The following is a 20,996-nucleotide window of genomic DNA, read 5'->3' as shown; positions in this document are numbered from 1 at the left end:
GGTTGTGACTCTCGTCGGCCAAAATTAGGGGCAAGAAAAAACAATCAAAAATACAAAATTTTAATGTTTTCAAAGAAAATTATAAAAAATGTCCACTCATCACCGTTCATGTCATATAGGATGGTCGGACGTCGGCGATTCTCGGCTAAGATTAATCGAATGAACCGAATTAGTACAAATATGAAAAGATTTATGACTTATTTGGTACTTTTTCTCTATCAATACGGGAGGATTTGCCTAATCGAGATAGTTTCATACCGGACCTAAATAAGTCATCGACTCTCCGATATCCCGCAACCTATCGATTCTGAATAAATAAATCATTTGAGGACCAGATTCTCAAATAAAAGTAAAAATCGCCCGACGTTGAATTTGGTCATTTATACTGCTGTATCATTTGCCCGACCCAAAAAAAAAAAAAAAGGGGGAAGCATTTGGAATTTTTGGTAAGTGAAAGTGGATTGGGATATTATCTAACTCTTAAACAATTAACAAATAGTTCAGTAAATACTGCCGCGGGGCATATTCGTTTCGTGGGACTTTTCAACAGGGAGGACAGGACACAGGCTAAGGAAAACAAAAAAAAACAAAAAAAGACACGGAGCTGACGTCAAAAATGGTCGGGCAGAGCCAACCGTGGACATAAAATCTGCCACCCGCCACGGAAAATCCTGACCGTCGAAACCCCCCAACTCCTGGTGGGTCCCTTACTTCAATTCTGGATGGTTGTGAAAGGGAAGCAAACAATTTTCTATCTTCTGGCTCTCTGCTCTGCTCTTTCTTGGTATTACCAAACAACAAGAAGAATCAAAGACCCGCAGGAAGGAGAACAGAAGAGAAGAGAAGACCAGGACAAGGAAAAACAGCATTAAAAGCTCTCACGTTGACACGTCTCTCTCTCTCTCTCTGTGTCTCGGTGGGTGTTGCTCTGTTTTGAGCTTGAAGCTTCAGCTTCCGAGAGCTGCGGAAGTTCTTGAAATGGTACAGGGAGACAGACCGGATGGTAACGGCGCTACCGTCGATGGGAATCTACCAGGTTTCTCTCCGGCGGCTTCGAGCCCACCGATTTTCTGGAAATCTCGCAAGAGATCAGGTAAAAGGACTCCATCCCTCTTCCATATCAGAGGTTGTCTGGTGATGTACGCGCGCATGAGCGTCGTATGCTTCATAGATAGATTAAAAAGAGAGAATCTTTTTAGGGTCGCTGCATAAGTCCGACGATTTCCTCGTTGATTGATTCATGTTGTTAGATTTGGGTTTGGTGTGACAGTGGTTCATATGCATGTACTGCAGAATCATCTTCATTTCTCTGTAATTGCTTATGATTCAGAGAGAGAGAGAGAGAGAGGTACTTGTTGCAGCTAAGTCTTTGCTGGTACGTTACTTAACTGGGTTTGGTTGGCTGGCATACCAGTCGCTTTCTCCATCTCTCTAATGATTTCAAATATCTATTTTCTCATTTAATTTTGTGGTTTTTAATGGCAATCCTTTTCTTGCCCCTGTTGCTCCATTTAAGCTGGATGCTCTCCAAAAGTGCCTCTGCTTATTTTATTGATTTCTTTCCCTTCAGCTGCATCATAAGTTCTCAATCTGTATTTCTCTGAGATGTGTGGTCTTTGCATAACTGCTTAATGTTTCTTGGGTTGTGTTTTTTTTTTAAATTGGATCCAATTAATTGACTTTTTAGACAACTGGGAGTTTTTAATTAGAATTCTTCACCAAATTCGTTGTTTTTTATGTTTCTATACCCTTGTAAGACAAATCATTTGTTCATTAGTCTTCGGTTCATGCTTTTCACAGAGCCCAACTGCGATTTTGTAAACGATTGTCTGCCTTTTGTTAGGTAAGATGTCGCCCTTGTCTAACTAATAGGTTTTCGTGCTTTTCCCTTGGAGCAGCCATAACTACATAGGACTTGTTTGAGCCCTTGCATTTAAGCAATACAGTATTTATGCATAGGGGACAATGCCTTCAAACTTTTTCCCGCTTGGCACGTGTGTAAGTCCAAAGAGTGTGTTTCGTGTTGTGGATTAATCGATGAAGTAGTCGATGACAAAGCCACCCTCCCCCTCGGATTTTTAGGGTCGCATATTCGTTGCCTGTGGCATAGATGGAACTACTTGTGATTAGTTTGTGCTTCTTTGGTATCCTTAGCTGTATTAAATAAGATGATGGATGAAGCAAGATGTGCCTGCCGTGTGATTCATGGGATTTTATCTGTTTCAGTATCTTATAGATGAACCAATCTCGTGGTTTCCCACTAGCTTTCTGTTTGAATTACAATTGGTCCATTGAGTTACTGTAATTCTATCAAGAAAGAAGAAAATAAACCAATGATGCCTTCCATTTCTCTAGTTTTGGTGGCTCCAAAATTCACTTGGAGCCTCGAATTACGGAGTCTCAGCTTTGGTCTCTTCCTCTCTTCTGCTCTATGATCTGGAGCATACGATGAATTGGGCAAGTCAAAACCGGATTAAAGAACTTGAGTAGAAACCTAGGTTTGAAAGGTGCACGCCTGTGACGTGTGTCGTTTTTTACTAGGATGTGTGAAATGATTTGCTCACAAATTCTCTCTTTGATAGTCTCGCATCTTGAATCAAATTAGTTAAGGCAGAGAATACTAATTTGGTTGCTTTGCCGAGGATGTTGGCTTGGCAGCCACTGTATGATCATCTCTCAGCATAAAGATGTGAAAATGAAACTAGACCTCACTTGAACACAGTTACAGCTTTACGATGACCTTCCTCAATGTATCAGCTTGAAGATTCTGCTCATTAATATAACTAGTGCTCATACTTTTGATTGAGTTTTTATTGATTCATAGTTCACTTCTTTCTCGTTTTGAAGTTGAAAGGAAGACAAAAAAAGGTTATGCTTCTCACTTATTTGCAGCTCCGATCCTAGAATTTTTGGTACTAGAATCTTTTCTTTTCCAAATTTTCGACAGTTAGTGGAAAGTTGTTGAACGAGGTAGCAGATGCTGCTGATAAACTTCCCAACAAGCAGGAAGATGGGCCGACAGATGAGAATATGCAAGACTCGACGCAGATGCCTCCACTATCCGAGCGTCGAAAGGCTCTGTTTGAGCCGTTGGAGCCTGTGGGTAGTGCCAAGGGCCGACATCCATCAAATGAATCTTTGCTGCCACCACCCGACTTCGATGCTGCGAGCTATCCACGAGGCTGGCTGATCGGGAAAAGGCGAAAGCTTGTGAATGTCGACGTGGTTGAATCCATGAGAAGGATTGCCGTTCAAGAGATGAACAGAAAGGTGCTTATTAGCAAAAACACCTAACCTCAACGACAAATACTAATCTAATGCCCCTCGTTTTTTACTCTCTAGTGAAATCATAGAACCCAAACATGATCTGTGCAGGACAAGGAAATCGATGGCCTGAATGAGCAGTTGGAGGAGGATGCACGGTGTCTCGAGCATCTGCAAATTCAGCTACTTGATGAAAAGAGCAAGCGTTCCGAGGTCGAGAGAGAGAATAAGATGCTGCACGACCAAGTATCGATGCTGATGAACATGTTGGATGAAAATGAATCGCTGGAAGATGTACCAGATGAGCCTTAGACATCGCATGCCGGTAAACGCAAAAAAAAAACAAAAAACAAAAAACAAAAACGGTTCTTTCTTTCATTTTCCATTTCATTCTAAGAGAGTCTATGGATATATGAACATACGAAAACAGAAGGCATAGCTGGACCTAAGGATATGCTTGTCCTTTGATATGTTACTTTTCCTCCCAAAAATTCGTTTCTTTAGAGGGTTAGAAATTCCTTTTGTTATGGAGGTAGCTGTGAGCCTGTGAGTGCCATTATCTATCTGGTAAAAAAGACAAAAAAGAAAGAAAGAAAGGAAACTAGCTAAATACCATGTAAGTGCAGGTTCCTGTCTGTAATTGAAATTGAACATGTCGGGTCTGTAATACAAAGTCTGTTGATATAAACTGCATTTGTTCTTCCTTTTAGTTGTAAGTTCTTCTGTCTGTTCCTCTCGCCGAGGATCCGAGGACCGACAGCCTCGGAATGGACGCCATTGCTAACCTACCTCCCTATCTCTCTGTGTGTGGATAATGACCGGAATTTGCTCGCACATCTTCTCATCGTCGATGTTGCTATTTCCCAAGTTAACTGAAGTCAAGCAGCCCGGATGAGCTCGCCGAACCAATTGCATGGATCCCATCGAAAATATGTTCTTAGCTCGATCGGGAACACCTTGATCTCACTATATATCATATCCGTGACAGTCTCGTTTGGACTAATTTTTGCTTTCAACAATTTGCCTTGTTTCAAATTTGGAGGGGTAATGATTTGGCTTCTCCTTTTTGATCAGTAATCTCCTTGGTAAGCCCAATCGAGGTCCGAGGACGATACGGCAATTCTAGCATGTGCATTATCCTTTACCAGCGGTAAAATGAGCCAATTGAGCTCTGAGGAGCAAGGACTGCCAGACGGTAGTGTTAAATCCAGCTTCTCTTTGATTGCGCAAATCGGCCAATTTCTTAGCCGCCACCCACAATTCATTACTGGATGTGGCGACAAAAGAGAATCCTTAACTATAAGAAAGGATAGAACCCAAGACATCGTGTTTGGAAGTACAAATCCTCGGAAAGTCGCTTCTGCTGACTCTCGATCTCTTGCACGAACTTCGGGAAGCACATACCTCGTTTGTTCCAATAAAACAGGGCACTGCGTTGAATTTGGGCTACTTGTCAGAATTAACAATGGGAAAAATTCTAAATATAAGTTTAAAGTGCCATCATTTTTTCAAGTTAAGACCAAAAGTGAATGTCATTTCAAATAAAAACCGACAATATTAATTTCAAATAAAAATATGAAGTGAACATGACGATTTCAAATAAGAGCCCAACGTTGACCGACTAAATATTTGGCATTTTTGTCAAAGACAATTTTAATTTTAATTATTTTATCTTTTTTTTTCTCGTTTTTTTTTCCTTTTTGGTGACTAGGCCGACTGCTAGCAATCGCGTGTGGGCAACCCTTGCCCAGCCTTCTCTGTTCATCATCAATAGCCGGTCTGTCAGCAAAAAGAAAAGAAAAAATTCAAAAAAATAAACGACGAAAATACCTTTAATCAAGTTAAATGTCAAGTCCTATTTTAAAACTGCACTTCATACTCTTATTTGAAACAAAACCCACTTTGAGCCTTTATTTAAGAAAATAACAATACTTCAAGCTCTTATTTAAAAATTTCCGATTCAAGACGAAAGGAAGTCTCAAGCGAGAAATGCCTGGTACGGGCCTTTTTGCGAAATCACCAGTGGTCTCCCAAAACCTTTAATACACGCCATTCCATGTATAGATTTGTTCCAAACTCAAACAAACCTAGACTTGACTCCATTTGAGCGAAAGTCCGATCAAACTTCAAAATGGAAAACTTCCAGGCACAGGATTGCCCCCAAGAAAGCTAGCACTTCTCGTCAAACGCCAAAGAAACCATCCACAAATACAAGCAATCACATTCAGAGGCCGAAAGGTAGGACCCAATTGGGGAAAAGAAAAGGAAAAACTAAAGCCTAAGGCTCCCTATTTCTGGACATGAAGATTAAGGTCCGGATTCTTCATCAATTCTGAATCTCAGAATCCTGAAAACTGGAGATCATGCTCGCCAACTCTTTATCTACTTTGGTTTTTAGAATCCTCCCACAGTATATGAGGCAAAGAGGCTATTCTTGGAAGATTAAGCAGCAGTTCACCGACAGAGTCGTTTCTCAGCATCACCCGTCTCATGGGATGTGTCGACTCGTTCTTCAGCTCAGCCCCCGCTCCACCTCGTTCCTCAGTGATTGCAACCTCACGTGCAGGAGCAGTGCTGTCATTTTGCACATCCATGTCCTCATCCTTTTTCGCGGTTTGCATAAATCCTGCAGTTGTATCATCTTTCTGGAGAAGACTGCAAAGGGAATTGACCCTAGACAAGAAAGCCTGTTCATCTGTGGCCGAAACTTGCGAGTCACTGAATAAGTATCTGGTTATATCCTCCATAATATCCGTGCTCTGTAGTTCCTCAGCAGAAAAGAGCGGATCCCCAGCTGCACTCCGTTCTGTAATGCAATGCCCAATGTGACTGACCAAGTCACTCACCGACATTGAGCAGCGGAGACCAGGTACTTCTATCTGGCTGTGTAGATTCTGTGCCTTCCCCATTTCTCCTACAGCACGGCTATCGACCACTGCACAAATCAGTAAATTGCATCCAATACCATTAGCAAAATTAGTCACATCTTTTAGCATGAGAAGTTATGATTAAGGAGCTACTTAAGGGCACCTCTTGATTACGTATGCACTCATTGCGGAGTTCCAGAGAAAGAGTAAGGCAAGGAAAGTGCCATTTCTATCCAGACTAATGTTCAATGCTACACACAGCACAAATTTAGCAAATGGCCATAATACAGACAGCAACTACAGCAAAACAGATAGTGCCATCTCTATCCAGACTAACTTCAATGCTTTCTCAAACTGTAGACAAAGGAGAACTGATTTCACAGCACTCATACAAAATATAGTGTATAAGACCAGCCAGAGGCTTAAGCTGACATGGATTGTTAGTTGATATCACTAGCTGCAATTGCCGGAACATCTTCCACCAAAGAAAAGGGCAGAGACAGTTCTAATTGGTTCCGAATTGTACTTGCTAAAGACCGATACATCCAGCTGCCTACCTCACATGGACAAGAACATTCATATTTCCATAAAAATTCAAGAGAGAGAGTGAATTATATCATGACATCTGTTCCAATTTTACACGACAAAAACGTGGAACAATATTGCAAGCACCCATCAACGTTCACCGAACAATATTGGACAGATATTTTTACCAGAGTTGGGGGAAGGTGTGGCCCACAAGAAATGATCAGGAGCTGTATCAACAAAATCCTGCTGTTCTCTCTTTGTTGGACACAATTGGCTTGCAGTTGGCGAAGTGACATGAGCCATAGCAAACAAGGAAGATGCTTCCACATTTAGCCCTCGGAGGTTCGGTTCATTCTTGTCCAACAAAGAAATTTTGGTATCAAAATATGGAGAATCCACCACTATCTCTGGTTGTTGACTAAGAAAATGGAGACGCGGATCACATTGAACGAGCTTTTCAAAGTGCCTCCCAAGTAGTCCTTGCGGGCACTCCACAAAATGGCGCCTACACCAAAAATAAGAATCCCACTATCATTAGCAGTACTTCATAAGAGGAACGTTTCCTCTCTTTCTCCCTCTTTAAAGGAACAAAAGAGATCTATAGTTGCAACATAAAACTCAAGCAGCGTAGTGTGGAGTACATATGCAAATATTTCGAGAACAAGCTGGCTTAACTCGTTACGGTCACAAATGATTTAAAATTTTTGTTTTTTTTTCCTAGTAGATGCTTTAAACGAATTAATCCTGGGGAGAACAATACTGACCACTTCTCTGCCTCACTTTTCTAAAATAATGCTCATTTTCATGGCATATAAAGGAAATCCTGCTACCAAGACTTAATGCAGTCAACCACTGAGTAATATACTGGGATTGGCACCTAATGAGAGTGACCCCAGAAAGAGAATTTTCATCTTACCTGTGCATGCTCGCTTGTCCGTTGGTAAAATCCGATGTTGGCTGCCACAATGTATGCTTCCGAGGTTGTGGATTTGTCTCCCTAAAGAAAAGAGGCTGTCTTGCCAGCTAAATACAGAATGTAATGCATCATTAATATAGAATCCAGAAATGGAATTAAAATATGAAGCAACCAAGGAAACAATAATTACCACTACGTATAGGTTATCGTTTCCTTCGGTAGAATAATCTGCCTTGATGGCCACAATGTCCGACCACTGAATTTCGATCTTATTCTTAAGAGCACCATCAAGAACTTCCCAAACAAGCTTATGCTTTGCAAAGTAACATTTTGCCACCAAGTCACCCTCATATCTTGACCTATACTGCAATTTAATGAGAGTGCCAAATAATGCGCGTCATTTAACTTAGCACATAATAATTACACAAGATGACCAAGCAACTCTACCTCCCACGTGCCGATTTTGAGAACTGAAGCAGGGAAATTGGAGGCCTTGAGCTTATCGGCAGCAACTCCTTTGTGAGCTTTATTGCCTGAAGTGGATGATTTCGGCGTGTGTTCTTGAGAAAGCTTCATTTGAACCAACTCCACGAAGGATTCACTTTTCTTAAGCCGCAAACCCAGTGGGCTAGGCTCATCCAGTGGATTGTACACTTCTGGAGGGATGCCGAATACACCGCCACTAGCTAAATTACTCTGCCGCACAAAAACAAACTCACACATCAATATGAAAGAATTAACCAACCCTACTGTAGCTTATGATAAACAGTAATAGATCCCCTGCTAGGGACAACAATCAACCAATCGCGATAAACAACAACTAAGGAACGATCCCATTCCAGATTGAATATTCATTAACTGTAGAACGGTTACAATCTCCAGCTCGCGAAATGCGAAAGCAGGAAGAGCAGTAACTCCTCTTTGACACTCAAAAGCACACATCACAGAACCAGTCCATTAAGATTGGAAAGATTCAACTCACTGAAAACCGCACCCTCGTACCATGTGAAGATTTAGATAATTATTGACACAAGATGCTGATCCTAAACCATATTCAGCAGCCAATCAAGCACAAAATCTAATGACCCTTTCATCTTCAGCAGAAAATCAGTTCAAATCAACTTGGAAATAACTTTGGACTGATTTGGATAGTCTCTCCTCGGGAAGACTTTACTTTTCATTCAGAGTCTGTCAAGGAGACAAACCTAATTTATCCAGATATTTTTTTCCCGGTGACGCGTTTGTTTTCTCCTCCAAATTATCCCCAAATAAGTTGCTTCTCGCATTATCAAGCACGAGACACCTCCCTCCGTCCCTCTCTCTCTCTCTTTCTATCGCGCGCGCTGAAGGAAAATGATATGAGAAAGCAGAAAAGCGAAGAACCTGTGGAGAGAAGTTGAGCTTCGGTCTCTTGTCGGAGGGGGCGAGCTGTTCCTGATCGACCTGGTCGTCGACCTCGAACTTAACTTTCCCCTTCCGACACGAGTCCGCCATTCCAGGAAGATGAACCATCGCAGACCAACGCAGACAAGAAGAAGACGAATCCGACGCGTCAATTCAAATCCCAAAACCACAGCTTCTGAATTTCAACTGGTTTCGCACTACACAACTGAGAATCGCCGACCGGCAAATCTCCTATCTCTTTTTTTTTTGTTCTCCTCACAGGGAGGAAGACGAAGAAGAAGAGTTTGTTTTTTGTTGCTCTCTCTCTCAGGAAGACGAGCCAACGGAGCGACGCGCGTCAAATAAATCGCCACGTGTCGCGGGTGTGACAGCTAGGAAATTTCCCTGGTATCCTCGCGATTGGGAAATTACCGAACAGGGCTTCGCGGCCGACTGCGATCGCCCGCCTCGCCGAGGGGACACTGACGTCTTTTCGTCTGGCACACTCGGACCCCCGGACTTTGCTGACGCGAGCAGTGTTTGGCGTCTTGTGCCAGGTCACGTGCGAGCACGTGCTTTTTATCGGGATAAAAAGCGCGGGGTCCAAGGTCGGGAAGCTTCCTCGTGGTGGTGGGTGGGGACACCGATGGAGGATCCTGCTCTCGGCTGCCATTGGGTGGCTGGGCCGAGGGGCGGCGACACGTGTCGCGCCAGCTGGCTCCACGACACGACTTCGCTGGCGTGCTCGGACACGTGAGATTGCGATGTGGGTCCCGCGGGGAGGTTGATCCGGATAAGGTCTCCACGTTGGACTGCGCCTTTTACTTTTACTTTTACTTTTACTCGAAAGGAAAAAGGGGAAAATGTCGGTCCATCGGAGCGATTATCCTTCTTAATAAAAGCACGAATTGGATTCCAAATAAAACTGATAAATAAATCGCCATTACTTTATTTAACCATAATCGGATAATTATGGACCTACCGTAAGTGCAAATACACAAGATTGATGTGATAGCCCGACCAATAACGCATTTCTACACAACGTTGATGTACTATAAAAGATAGTACAAAAAGTTTCCCATGTAAGAAAAGTAAACGAAGAAAGAAAAATGGGGATGGAAGACTGACGTCATAATAATCAAACAAGTATAAGCACGAGCTAAAAGGCCCAAAAAAAACATAAAAGAGCACGAGGCCCATACAAGGCCCACTGAATTCCAAACAGAAACGAACCCCATAAGAAGTAGGCCCAAAAGGCCCGTTAAACCAATATCACTGTGTGAACGCTTTTTTGACATTATGGATTCTATACCCAAATATATAGCACTTTAAATTTGTTAGAGATATTTAAGAAAATCCTTAGAATATTTCTCTATATCAGAGATGATTATGATATTCATGTTGGTACTTTTATATCCCTTAAGGTTGCGCATATATTTGTCGTTTGATTGTGCATATTTTGACCAATATGTTATCATAAATGGTCATATAGCAAAGCCTATAATTAGGTTTATGTATTCTTCTTCAACACACATAAGACTCTCCAATTCGATTTTCTGCATTATAATCATCTAAATTTACGTCCGGACCTTATACATGGCGACGGGTCGGGATTGATAGAGGGAAACGGAGGTTGGTGAGGCGAGCCCAAATAAGTGGGACCAGTTTTAATAAGCTTTGCTCATTGCCATGCACAAAGTGTCGGATTGGACCATTACATGCGTGGTGGACCAAAGCCCGAATAACACCCTCCAAAATCTCCGGCACACGAGAAATGACCACACAAGAAGCGACCAGAAGATCAAAGAGTCTGGAGAAGGTGCTCAGTGAAGACCAGGACCCTTTTGCTCTTGTGATCGATCTCTCGTTGACAGAAATGAACCGATTGATTCGGATCATTCCGACTGAAACTTCTGTGATTGGACCGCGAATCTGGTGGGGGTGTTCATAAAGCAAATGCATCATGTGAGTAATGACGAGACGAGCGAGTACACGGAATTAGGATAAGGGGCGTGGATGGGGCTATCACGTAGACAAAAATACTGTACGAATGTTGTGAAATGGGCGTAGCCTTTGTTGTGCGAACAAGTTGCTATGACCACGAGCAATGAGTTTTGAGAAGGGAGCAAGGAATGGAGCTTTTGACCTTTGTCCAGCTCAAAATTAAGTTAATAGACGGAGTGGGGGAGATTACATGAATGTAAGACACATTATGATCGTTCACGTATTAGATCTATAATGACCCGATCCAATGAGAGGCGGGAGTGGTCGTCGGGGCTAAAAAGCTTGGACAATGAGTGGCTCTGGCAGATTTCTAAGATGATAATGGAGGTATGAATGAACTGAATCCCACATTGCATGAGTGTAGTGGGGGTGAAGTGCTATATATGTGTGGCACTTGTCCTTAACTTGCAATGAGGCCTTTTTCTGGTGAAGCTTAGAAGAACAAAAACCATGGGAACTCCGACCTAAAGTGGACGATATTGTTGACAAGGAGGACATCTGAAAATTGTGAGTCTTATTTTGATGTGGACAAGATAGTGAGTCTCATTTTGACCGAACCCATCACCAAAATCCTTAAGAAAGTCCTTCTATTAGAGGTGTCAATATGGGTCATTGACCCACTTTTTAACTCACTTTTATACATTTGGGTCATATATGGGTTAACTAAATTTTAAAATATGGGTCAAATATGGGCCTAAACTTATATAGCTTATTCAAATATGGGTTTAAGCTCAACCCATTTTTGACCCATGGGTTATAGCTTTCCAAGTCCCTCGCCACCCATCACCCAATGTCACCACCATTGTCCACCACCACAGCCAACCACTGCCGCAACCGCTAGTCCAACCACGCCACAGGCATTGCACCCCACCACGCTGCCAATACGCCCATCCACCGACCACCTCCGTTGTGGGGCCCGCCAGCCGCTCGCCCATCGTCGTCGCCCCTTCCACCGCTAGGTATCTCTACGTAGGTCCACAGGCAAACTGTGCAGGATCGATTCCTCATCAACGCCGTGAGTCGCTAGCCACTTGTACTGCACAAAGCGCCAGGAACTGTCCCGTAGATCTTGGGGGAGATGACTTTTGCGTGAGAATGTCTCGATCATGGACCGATTTCTTCTTAGAAAGCTCCATTTGGAAATATTCCAATGCTATTTCAATTTTCTTCCATCAAGCTTTCATGAGATTTGATCATGAAGGCCCTCAACTTTGGCTAATCTTCCAATGTCAGTTTGCTTTAAAAAAAACCAAAACCCCGACCACCTTGTCGGCGATTAGAGCGAAAATGGCTATCCTTTTTGCATGTGATTTGCCACATTCAAGTTACGAGATGCGAACAAGGATGGTGCAAGGAACAAGAGGCACTTCCTAAGCATAAGAACAGAGTATCACATGCTTCCCAAGATGATGCATGCTCTGTTCCGGGGATTGTGATGAAGAGAACGTGCTCTCTACGCGAGAGAGTGTACGCTTTTTGGAGCCACAAGTCTCATCTCTTCTTTAACGAATGGGACTGGACTTGTTGTGTGGATGTTTTTGGTGCAATTCACCCCTTTAATTTCCCTTTGGTGCTGCCATCAGCGTGACAAGAATGGATAGAGATCCAACTGAACCGAAGCAGGGGAGAGAACTGCCACTCTAGATTAGGCTTCCGAGGAGCAGGAGACACTGGACAAGGTGGTCTCTGCTCTTCTCCATGCGGTGGTGGGCCATCGGCGGCAATGGTGGGAGGGCAGTGGGTGATAGTCGACTAGCGGCGGCAGTTTGAGGGGGGTGGGCGGGCGGCGGCTGTAGCGGCCCGCAACGACCTGTGGTGTATAGTTTTTATATTAGTGTGTTTGATAATATGTGGGGAAGAAAAAGAAATGATTTAATAAGATATTATTAAGAAAGTCCCTCCATACACATGGGGATTTCTAAGTGTGAAATTAACGCTTTGGAAATAGCAACATTCCCTACTAAGCAGTCCTAACGAATGCCTCGGGAGCATCAGTTAATAAGATCTTTACTCGAATAAAATACCAAGATTACCGACGCCTAATGGAAGCTATGAGATCCATAATCATGGGAAGGAATGATGGGATGTCGACACATTGAACCGTCAATATAATTCTGTGCTTGGACTTGGACTGGGACCTGGACCTGGACCGTCTCTATATACATCATACGTGGCCAAGTCACAAACGGGGAACATGACATGATTTGCGTTTAGAGCAATGAGCGATCCTAAGTTGGTGGCATGGGCCGATGCTATTTATTGAGCCCCGTTACCTCCCCCACCATTAAATTACCGCTTTCAGCATTTCGCCCCCCTAGCAAAGGAAGGAAATTTCAGTCTGGCCCCTCCGACGAAATTAATTGATGAGAGAGGGAAGCAATTTCTTTTCAAGCGCGTTACAATCCGGCACGAAACGAAATCCGTGAAAAAAAAAAACTCGGGATTAGTTATCGTGATCGCGGCTTAAATTCGGCTAATTGGCCTGGCCGAGATACGTGATTGCGGGTCGTTGTACGAGTCAATCGAGCCGGTCCCTACATTGTCCGTCAAATACATGATTAGATCAAGAGTACGTGAAGTGTGTTTGGGAGGGGAAATTCAACTTTTGTGTGGAGTTGGCGGATGGGAGGGGGAGGTGCCCTTTAAATGCGAGAGGCACAAACTTGCTTGGCGATCATAAATTCCACCTACAAAACTCGGCCCGGAAAGCGGGAGAAAATGGTCGGCAGGAGAGAGAAATTTTAACCACGCAAAGAAGAAATTAAGAGGGACAGAGAGGGTGGAATGTTCGAGCAAACTTTGATTTCTTTGGCAGGGATCAAAGGGCTTGACAGTGACAAAGCTACGAGGTCCGAACAGCTACACATGTTCAATCTTTTCATAAACATAGGACTGTTTTCAAACTAGGAACGCTTCTTTTGAACGATGTAACCAATTTTTGATACGTGCTTAAGAATGGGTTTGGTTCAATATTCTCAAGGGGCTTTCAGCCCCCAAAACTCATTGGAAGAATGTTGAAACGTTTGATTCAGCTTTAAGCCAACATTTGACCAAATGCTGGTTTTGAGAAAGCTGAAAGCCCAATGATGATAGGGACCAACATTTGGTCAAATGCTAAGAGATTTTTTTTTCCTTCCAAAACTAACCTTTTCAATTTTTATATTTCCCATTTTGCCCCCCTTTTTATTGTTTATCTTCTTCGACGGTCCGATCAAGGGTAATTCTTTTAATTAAAAATTAAAAAATTGCATTCAAAGCCCTTTTGAATGTTGTTTTTACCAAACACCATTCAACCCAAAATTCATTTTTAAATGAGATTTTGCCAAACGCAATTAACATTTTTCTAAACCTCTCTAGGTTGAAGACATTTGCATTTTCCCAAAACTTATTTTAAATAATCCCAAGACATTTGCACGAACGAGCCCGCATTTCAACCGGGATGACGTAAAGAGGGCTTAGGCCGATTCGTGAAAACTGGCCAGAGATAACACCGAACCGGGCCGCGCCGTGGCGCACGCGCGCCCCCCAGCACACGCAGGGGTTGAAGCAAAGCATGCGAGTGAGGACAATGAAGAAAGACTCGTAGCACAAGCCGTTTTAAGACGGCCACAGCATTATTAACCCTTCCTCCTCCTCCTCCTCCTCCCTCCTCTCTCAAGCCGGCTTCTCATTATAACTCTATAACCCTATAACTCTCTCTCTCTCTCTCTCTCTCTCTTTTTCTATTTAAACATTCTCTTTGCAGCTCAAAAAAAAAAATCTATTTAATCATTTTTTACTCCTTCTCATAAGCCCTTCTTCATTGGACGACTCCCTATCTCTCTCTCTCTCTCTCTCTCTCTCTCTCTCTCTCATTGAAGCCCTTCTTCTTCCAACAACATAGTATATAGTCCAGCCCGAGTTCTCCATTCCCGCTGGAAGCTTTAATGGCGAAAACCTCACAGCCACGGCAAAACCAGAAGGAAGATCCAGACTCCAAGAATGAGGGCAGCAGCATCAAGAACGCGGCCACGAAGCCCAAGGCGAAGCGCACCCGCAAGAGCGTCCCCCGGGACTCGCCGCAGCGTCGCAGCTCCGTTTACCGCGGCGTCACCAGGTCCGATACGCTCCCCTGTCGCCTCTTCGTATTGAAACCAAAGATTTCCTCTCTCCATCTCTTTTTCTATGTCAGTTCTTTTCTTTTGTGGATGATCTCTTCTTCTTCTTCCTTCTTCTTCATCTTCATCTTCATCATCTTTCGTTAGATGGATTTGCGCCACTGTCTGATAAAATTACTTGCAGGCATCGATGGACGGGCCGATACGAAGCTCATCTGTGGGACAAGAACTGCTGGAACGAGTCGCAGAACAAGAAAGGAAGGCAAGGTAAATTAAATTAATAAAAAATTAATCAATCATCGGTCCCTTGCCTTCTTTTTTTTTGTGGGTAATTTTCGTTTTTAACTTTTGAGCTGAATAAGTCTTCGATTCTTTTTTACCCAAACGAGTTATTATTGACTGTCTATTGTGGCTACTGATTTGGCGACGATCGTGGCGACGGAATCTCACCGAAATGCAGTGTATCTAGGTGAGTTCGTTACCTATATAAAGCAGCTCCTGCTTCTTATTTTGTTTTTGTTTTTTTAATCTATTTTAACTTTTTTTTCTTTTTTATATTTTATTTTCAAGAATATTTTATAACATGCACAAGTAAAATAAATAATCGGATTATAAGTGCTAAGAAAACATAGCCAATAGGCATGAGGCCCAGCTGGGTGGAGACAAGTGAGGTTTCGACTCCTCTGCACTGTAAAGAGACAAAGCAAAAGTCAGATGGTTAAGGAAAAAAATGAATGGAATTTGTCAATTTTCTTTAATTTTTCTCGCAAATATTATCTCCGCAATCTTAGTTATATGTTGGGATAAAATGGTGATTCTCCAGGGGCTTACGACGATGAAGGAGCCGCAGCACATGCGTATGACTTGGCCGCATTGAAGTACTGGGGACCAGAAACCGTCCTTAATTTTCCGGTAAATTCTCCCAGTAAACTAACAAATGAATACAGCCTCGTCCTGTTTACTCTTTGGATCAGTAAATTTACGGGTGTTCGCATTTTCATGTACAGTTGTCTGCATATGAAGAGGAGCTGAAGGAAATGGAAGGCCAATCGAAGGAAGAGTACATTGGATCCTTGAGAAGGCATGCTTAGATCAAGATTTTTTCCCCTTTTTTCCATTTCAATTTTTGCTCTCTTTTTCTCGTTTTCGGCCGTAGATTGTTAACTAATCTTTTCCGATTCCACGGACCCTGATTTTCGTTTTCTTTTTCTCTTTTTTCAGAAAGAGCAGCGGATTTTCCCGTGGAGTCTCGAAGTACAGAGGAGTTGCAAGGTAAGTTACAAGAGATCGCCCTCTTATCGGATTAGAAACCGACACGACGGTGGAATTAAGGGTGATACAAAAATTCTCATGTCGTAGGTTTCACGTTACATAAGTTAGCCATATGTCGCATCCAGGAGAAAAGACATGATTTTTTGCGGACACATAACTATGTTTGAAAATATGTCACACACAAAAACAATAACGATAATAAAAATAACAATTGAAAAAAATAAAGTAAAATAATTAGCACGGCATTTAATAGTGTGGCTTTGTGTCCCTCCTAGCAAAAGTCAACAGCTATATTCTTTTAATGAGAGGTTGACTTCTAACATCCACAAGTTTCTTTGGGGGTGAACGTTAATGAGTTTAGCTGACAGTTGTGCATCGTGTTGGAGGGAACAGTGGGGTAGTCCGACGATGTGGTTGGATATCGACGGCCTACAATGCACGATGCTAAGTTTTTTTTTTTTTTCATTTTTTTGGGCCAACATGATGGATATAATTGCACATGTTTACACAGGCACCACCACAATGGTAGATGGGAGGCTCGAATTGGGAGAGTGTTTGGCAACAAGTATCTATATCTCGGGACTTATGGTAAATTTTCTTGCTTATTTTACTTGCGCAAATACATTTTAATTTTCCCCCAATGTTAGAGATGGATTTGCATTAATTGATTCAGTCCATGCTTTTGTTTTGAAGATAGAAGTAATTTCGATGGGAAAATTGACCAGACGAATCCCAAGTCCATTATACGAACATCAATTTAGTCATTAACTTTTCAATTCTTTCAAATTTACCCCTGAACCTTCGCGCGAAATTTCGATATAGTCCTCCCGATCAATTTTCACCGAAAGTCGTTGCATGGTGGTTCGGTTATCGCCGGCCATCCTAAGCGGCAACATTGCCAAACCGACCGAAAGGGCTACATTGAATATATTAAAATTTCGTGTAAAGGTTTAGGATTAAATTGACAAATTTAAAAAGTTCGTGGATGAATTGATATTCGTATGATAGATTTAAGACCGATCGGAAACCAACTCCCCTCGTTAAAATAAAGGATTCTAGAGGGTTTTGCATGGTTATGGAGTTGGTCAATGTTAGGTCCTTAATCTTGGCATTCACCCACTAACCCTAGATGTGTCTTTCCTCCCTTTAGTTAGACATTAAGTTTCTCAATTCCTTGAGCGACTCTATTGTTTTTTTTTTTTTTTCCTCTTTTCAATTTTAGATGCTAGTGGACGAATAAAAGCAGAAGCTTTTGTTTCTTAATCTTCCACGCATCTCCAAAATTGACGAACTACATAGGAGAGTGGGCTTTAGAATATAATGACAAGTCAAACCGGCCTAAATGTCGAGTACCCAAGTCACGAGACTTTTCTTTTTCCACACGTCCCTCGATTTTCGCCGTCGATTTAGGCTATCGGAGTATCGATGATGCCGGATATGAAATGTACAGAAATAGCTCGATCTCGTAGCGTCTGCGTTTTTTAAACGGGGCATAGCGGAGCACGTTTTCTCTAGCGATAGTGTAAACAGTAACAATTGCGAATATGATCTTGCATTTTTAATTCGCCTTTCGATGGATGACTTTGGAGCTCGGCCGACATAGACGTTGGAGGTGGATTGCGAGAGTTCTCGAAATCGGCAATCAATCGCGTCGGTTGAGGTGTTAGATCACCAAACTCTTCAACCGCTTCTTTCAGCTATTTACTCTGTTTTTTCAAACCTTTGCACCGAAAAGACTATGACATGATCTTCCTTCCAACTCCCTACCAACATCTTCATGCGATATTAAATTCTCCTGATTTATGACGTCACAATCGATACCGTACTTGTCGAGACCACCGTTGTCACTAACCCATCTTTTTCAGCTACCCAAGAGGAAGCGGCCACAGCATATGACATGGCTGCCATCGAGTACCGGGGGCTCAACGCGGTCACCAACTTTGACCTCAGCCGTTACGTCAAGTGGCTCAGGCCCGGCGCCCCGAACGACTCCGGCACCGACCCAAGCTACTCCCGGCGGAGCCCCAGTGGGGGCGAGGCGGGCAGCGGGGACGTGGCGGGGCCCTCCCCCCACCGAGGCGGCCCGGCCTCCTCGGCGCTGAGCCTCCTGCTGCAATCGTCCAAGTTCAAGGACATGCTGGGGAGGACGAGCTCGGCGGAGGACCCCGGGTCGACCACGTCCTCCTCGGAGTCCGAGGCGCCCCGCCGGATCTTCCCGGACGACATACAGACCTACTTCGACTGCCACGACGCGGGCGGGTTCGGGGACGACGGCATCTTCGGCGATCTGAACTCGTTCGCTTCCCCTATTTTCCACTGCGAGCTCGACGTTTAGCTTGGCAGCAGTCATTACGGAGATTAATTAGGGTCGAGAAAAATTTCGGGCAACTATCGTTAGGAAACAATAACCTCAGCCTTACCAGCATGCACGTCAAATAGGGCCATACGTGAATATGGAGTTGAGGATAGGGACGCGAAGGAAGACGGCGATGAGAATCGGTAAGAGTAAAGAGACAATCGAGATTTTTTTTTTTCTTTTCCTTCTTAAATTATCACTATTATTGCTTATTTTCTTTTTAATTACGTGTAAATGGTGGGGATATTCTTTTGCTAGTTATTTATTTACGTTTTACTATCATTAGACTAAATTTCTTATTTTTTTTTTTTTTTGTGTGTGTGTGGCTCCAATCTTACGTCCTTTCGTCCCACAATAGACAAAGATATAATGTTGGACGTATCAATCCGGGGTCAGGTGGCATGCAATTATCTTGTTGTAGTTTATGGTAATATTACAAAGACACGATATAAGGAAGATAAGATATTTAATTAGGAAGTAAATGAATCATCAGCCGTGGCCGTAGACATCATGGGATAAGATAATGACCACGTCCTTTTCAAGAGAGGCGAATGTACTTGGACAATTTCACAAGAATTCCAAATGAATAATCCCAATTAAATGCGGGGGGATGTGAGTTGTGATTTGTAATCCAACGATGGAGATGGGACATGTAAGTCTATTACATTGGAGAGTAGGGATTCATCATGATCTCCTTTTGGGGGTCTTGTAAGGATTATAGAATGTATGGAGATCAGTCACGGCTCACAAGCCTTTGATGTTCTCTTTGCTTAGTGTTTTGGGAATTGGGAGCACCAGGAGAAGAAAGTATTAGAGAAAGTTTGGTAAATCCGACAAATTTTCGTCCAAACCCTTCTAGAAATTGTCTAAAAAGTTCTAAATCTATTATACGGCGACCAATTCTGTCACGGGCCGATGGATCTCGATCATGAAATTAGCCCCATGCGGCATCTAGCAAGCCACGCCAAGCCGACCTTCCCCCATATGGTTGTTCCATAGAACACTTAAGCGAATAACTTTCCCGTATTAGATTATATCACACCTAACTTAGCTTGGATATCCTTCGTATCGAGCGGTAGTAAACTACATTAAGCACTACAACTAGTTTCGGCTCGCCATGGCCTCATCAAGAGAACGGCACCAGCTTCCAATCGGTTTGTACACGGGAGGCTAACCCCGCCTTCAGAGCTCCTAAGGGTATATTTTATCTAACCTAGAACTCCTAGTACAAATACGTCCTGGCACTTCTCCCAGGAACCTAGTTGTCTATTCCCCTCTACAACGCTCACTCCCCATGATGATATCCCAAGCTCCACCTATAAGGGGACCCTAGTACGGGAGAACTTGCCCACCTAGGACACGAAACAACCGGCTCATGTCATTCTCCCCCACTCAATCCGCAAATGCCCTCGTTGCGGGTTGTTTTGTCGCTCTCCTGCGTCCTTCAATCGTCACTACTACTTTTACAGGACTTACATGAATGGCAAACGCTCGCCCAACATAACAACAACACCCCACCGACAGCTTCCCCCGATCAAAGTTGTTCGCGAATCTCTAGTTACTTGTACCCCCTTGACAAGTATGGCACCCCTCACCAACTTTACACCCTCAACAACACCTTCTTTCACCTACTAGGCTTCTCCTGACCTCAACGGACCAATGGAAGTTCCCCCTTGATGAAACGTGGTAGCAAACCTATCTTGAGATTTGCTAAATTGATCTAGGAACGTTATCCCATTTCAGTGAGTAATTCGGTTCCTTCCTATGCCCCCATTAACATCCTAGAAGCTAGATGAGAGTCGCACCTTGTCCGAGCTCCTCTTGGCCTCGGCGAGCACTCTCCGCCTTCAAAGGACCGAGAAGACCACAGGATTTCCCCGAATCACTCACTTCTTGGAGGAATTCTGCTCCGATACCCTTTGTCATGGACCGATAGATCTTGGTTGCAGAATTAGCTCGTGCGGCGCCCGGCAAACCACGCCAAGCTAGCCTTCCCCCATATAGTTGAAATAAGTTGGTGCAGAAGGATACTAGTATTAAGGAGGATCAAACCTAACATTGAAGTTCACACGTAAGGGGAAGATAATTAGGATGTACGTGTGAATTGTGTTATAGAAGTTCCACATTGGATAATTAATGTGGTGTGAAGCGGTTAATATATCTTAGTTGCCCATAACTCATTGGCTTAAGCTTTTGAGTGAATGTGAGTCAAACTAGATGTGTTAACAAACTCGGACTTGTGCTTCCTCTTGGTGATCTCCCCGGACAAAGGTATTGAACTTCTGTTGTACGCTTCTAACAAATTCAGC

At 43.2% G+C, this 20,996-nt stretch overlaps 3 protein-coding genes across 6 annotated transcripts; 2 read left to right on the top strand and 1 right to left on the bottom strand.

Moving 5' to 3' along the window:
• Positions 1–768: 768 nt before the first annotated feature.
• LOC115752724 (protein HEADING DATE REPRESSOR 1-like) lies at positions 769–3,949 on the top strand. Of its 2 annotated transcripts, none has more exons than XM_048275382.1 (4): positions 769–1,093; positions 2,948–3,270; positions 3,376–3,590; positions 3,623–3,949. In XM_048275382.1, exons 1-3 carry the CDS (start codon positions 979–981, stop codon positions 3,574–3,576), a joined length of 639 nt encoding a protein of 212 aa, XP_048131339.1. In that variant the 5' UTR covers positions 769–978; the 3' UTR covers positions 3,577–3,590; positions 3,623–3,949. The 2 variants fall into 2 exon arrangements, with proteins under 2 accessions (XP_048131339.1, XP_048131340.1); XM_048275383.1 differs by having other exon boundaries at positions 3,376–3,595; positions 3,626–3,949.
• Positions 3,950–5,242: 1,293 nt separating this feature from the next.
• LOC115752715 lies at positions 5,243–9,291 on the bottom strand. Of its 2 annotated transcripts, none has more exons than XM_030691024.2 (6): positions 8,959–9,291; positions 8,023–8,271; positions 7,766–7,939; positions 7,576–7,682; positions 6,845–7,164; positions 5,243–6,199 (listed from the first exon to the last, which is right to left on the bottom strand). In XM_030691024.2, exons 1-6 carry the CDS (start codon positions 9,085–9,087, stop codon positions 5,643–5,645), a joined length of 1,536 nt encoding a protein of 511 aa, XP_030546884.1. In that variant the 5' UTR covers positions 9,088–9,291; the 3' UTR covers positions 5,243–5,642. The 2 variants fall into 2 exon arrangements, with proteins under 2 accessions (XP_030546884.1, XP_030546885.1); XM_030691025.2 differs by having other exon boundaries at positions 6,893–7,164.
• A 5,507-nt stretch (positions 9,292–14,798) lies between these two features.
• LOC115752720 (AP2-like ethylene-responsive transcription factor At1g16060) lies at positions 14,799–18,727 on the top strand. Of its 2 annotated transcripts, XM_030691037.2 has the most exons (8): positions 14,799–15,058; positions 15,244–15,326; positions 15,520–15,528; positions 15,883–15,971; positions 16,067–16,140; positions 16,281–16,331; positions 16,843–16,919; positions 18,197–18,727. In XM_030691037.2, exons 1-8 carry the CDS (start codon positions 14,889–14,891, stop codon positions 18,664–18,666), a joined length of 1,023 nt encoding a protein of 340 aa, XP_030546897.2. In that variant the 5' UTR covers positions 14,799–14,888; the 3' UTR covers positions 18,667–18,727. The 2 variants fall into 2 exon arrangements, with proteins under 2 accessions (XP_030546897.2, XP_030546900.2); XM_030691040.2 differs by lacking the exon at positions 15,520–15,528.
• The last annotated feature ends 2,269 nt before the right edge of the window (positions 18,728–20,996 follow it).

The sequence above is a fragment of the Rhodamnia argentea genome, chromosome 2 (genome assembly GCF_020921035.1).
Source record: "Rhodamnia argentea isolate NSW1041297 chromosome 2, ASM2092103v1, whole genome shotgun sequence".
NCBI classification, from domain to species: domain Eukaryota; kingdom Viridiplantae; phylum Streptophyta; class Magnoliopsida; order Myrtales; family Myrtaceae; genus Rhodamnia; species Rhodamnia argentea.
This window is presented reverse-complemented; position numbering and strand designations above follow the sequence as displayed.

Excerpts from the sequence above, each read along its gene's own strand:
- LOC115752724 (XM_048275382.1), top strand. The coding sequence starts at position 979 with ATGGTACAGGGAGACAGACCGGATGGTAACGGCGCTACCGTCGATGGG. Across the intron at positions 1,094-2,947 it reads GAAATCTCGCAAGAGATCAG|TTAGTGGAAAGTTGTTGAAC; the intron begins GTAAAAGGACTC and ends AATTTTCGACAG. Across the intron at positions 3,271-3,375 it reads TTCAAGAGATGAACAGAAAG|GACAAGGAAATCGATGGCCT; the intron begins GTGCTTATTAGC and ends TGATCTGTGCAG.
- LOC115752715 (XM_030691024.2), bottom strand. The coding sequence starts at position 9,087 with ATGGTTCATCTTCCTGGAATGGCGGACTCGTGTCGGAAGGGGAAAGTT. Across the intron at positions 7,940-8,022 it reads TCAAAATCGGCACGTGGGAG|TATAGGTCAAGATATGAGGG; the intron begins GTAGAGTTGCTT and ends ATTAAATTGCAG. Across the intron at positions 6,200-6,844 it reads CACACCTTCCCCCAACTCTG|TGGTCGATAGCCGTGCTGTA; the intron begins GTAAAAATATCT and ends TGATTTGTGCAG.
- LOC115752720 (XM_030691037.2), top strand. The coding sequence starts at position 14,889 with ATGGCGAAAACCTCACAGCCACGGCAAAACCAGAAGGAAGATCCAGAC. Across the intron at positions 15,059-15,243 it reads GTTTACCGCGGCGTCACCAG|GCATCGATGGACGGGCCGAT; the intron begins GTCCGATACGCT and ends AATTACTTGCAG. Across the intron at positions 16,332-16,842 it reads AAGTACAGAGGAGTTGCAAG|GCACCACCACAATGGTAGAT; the intron begins GTAAGTTACAAG and ends ATGTTTACACAG.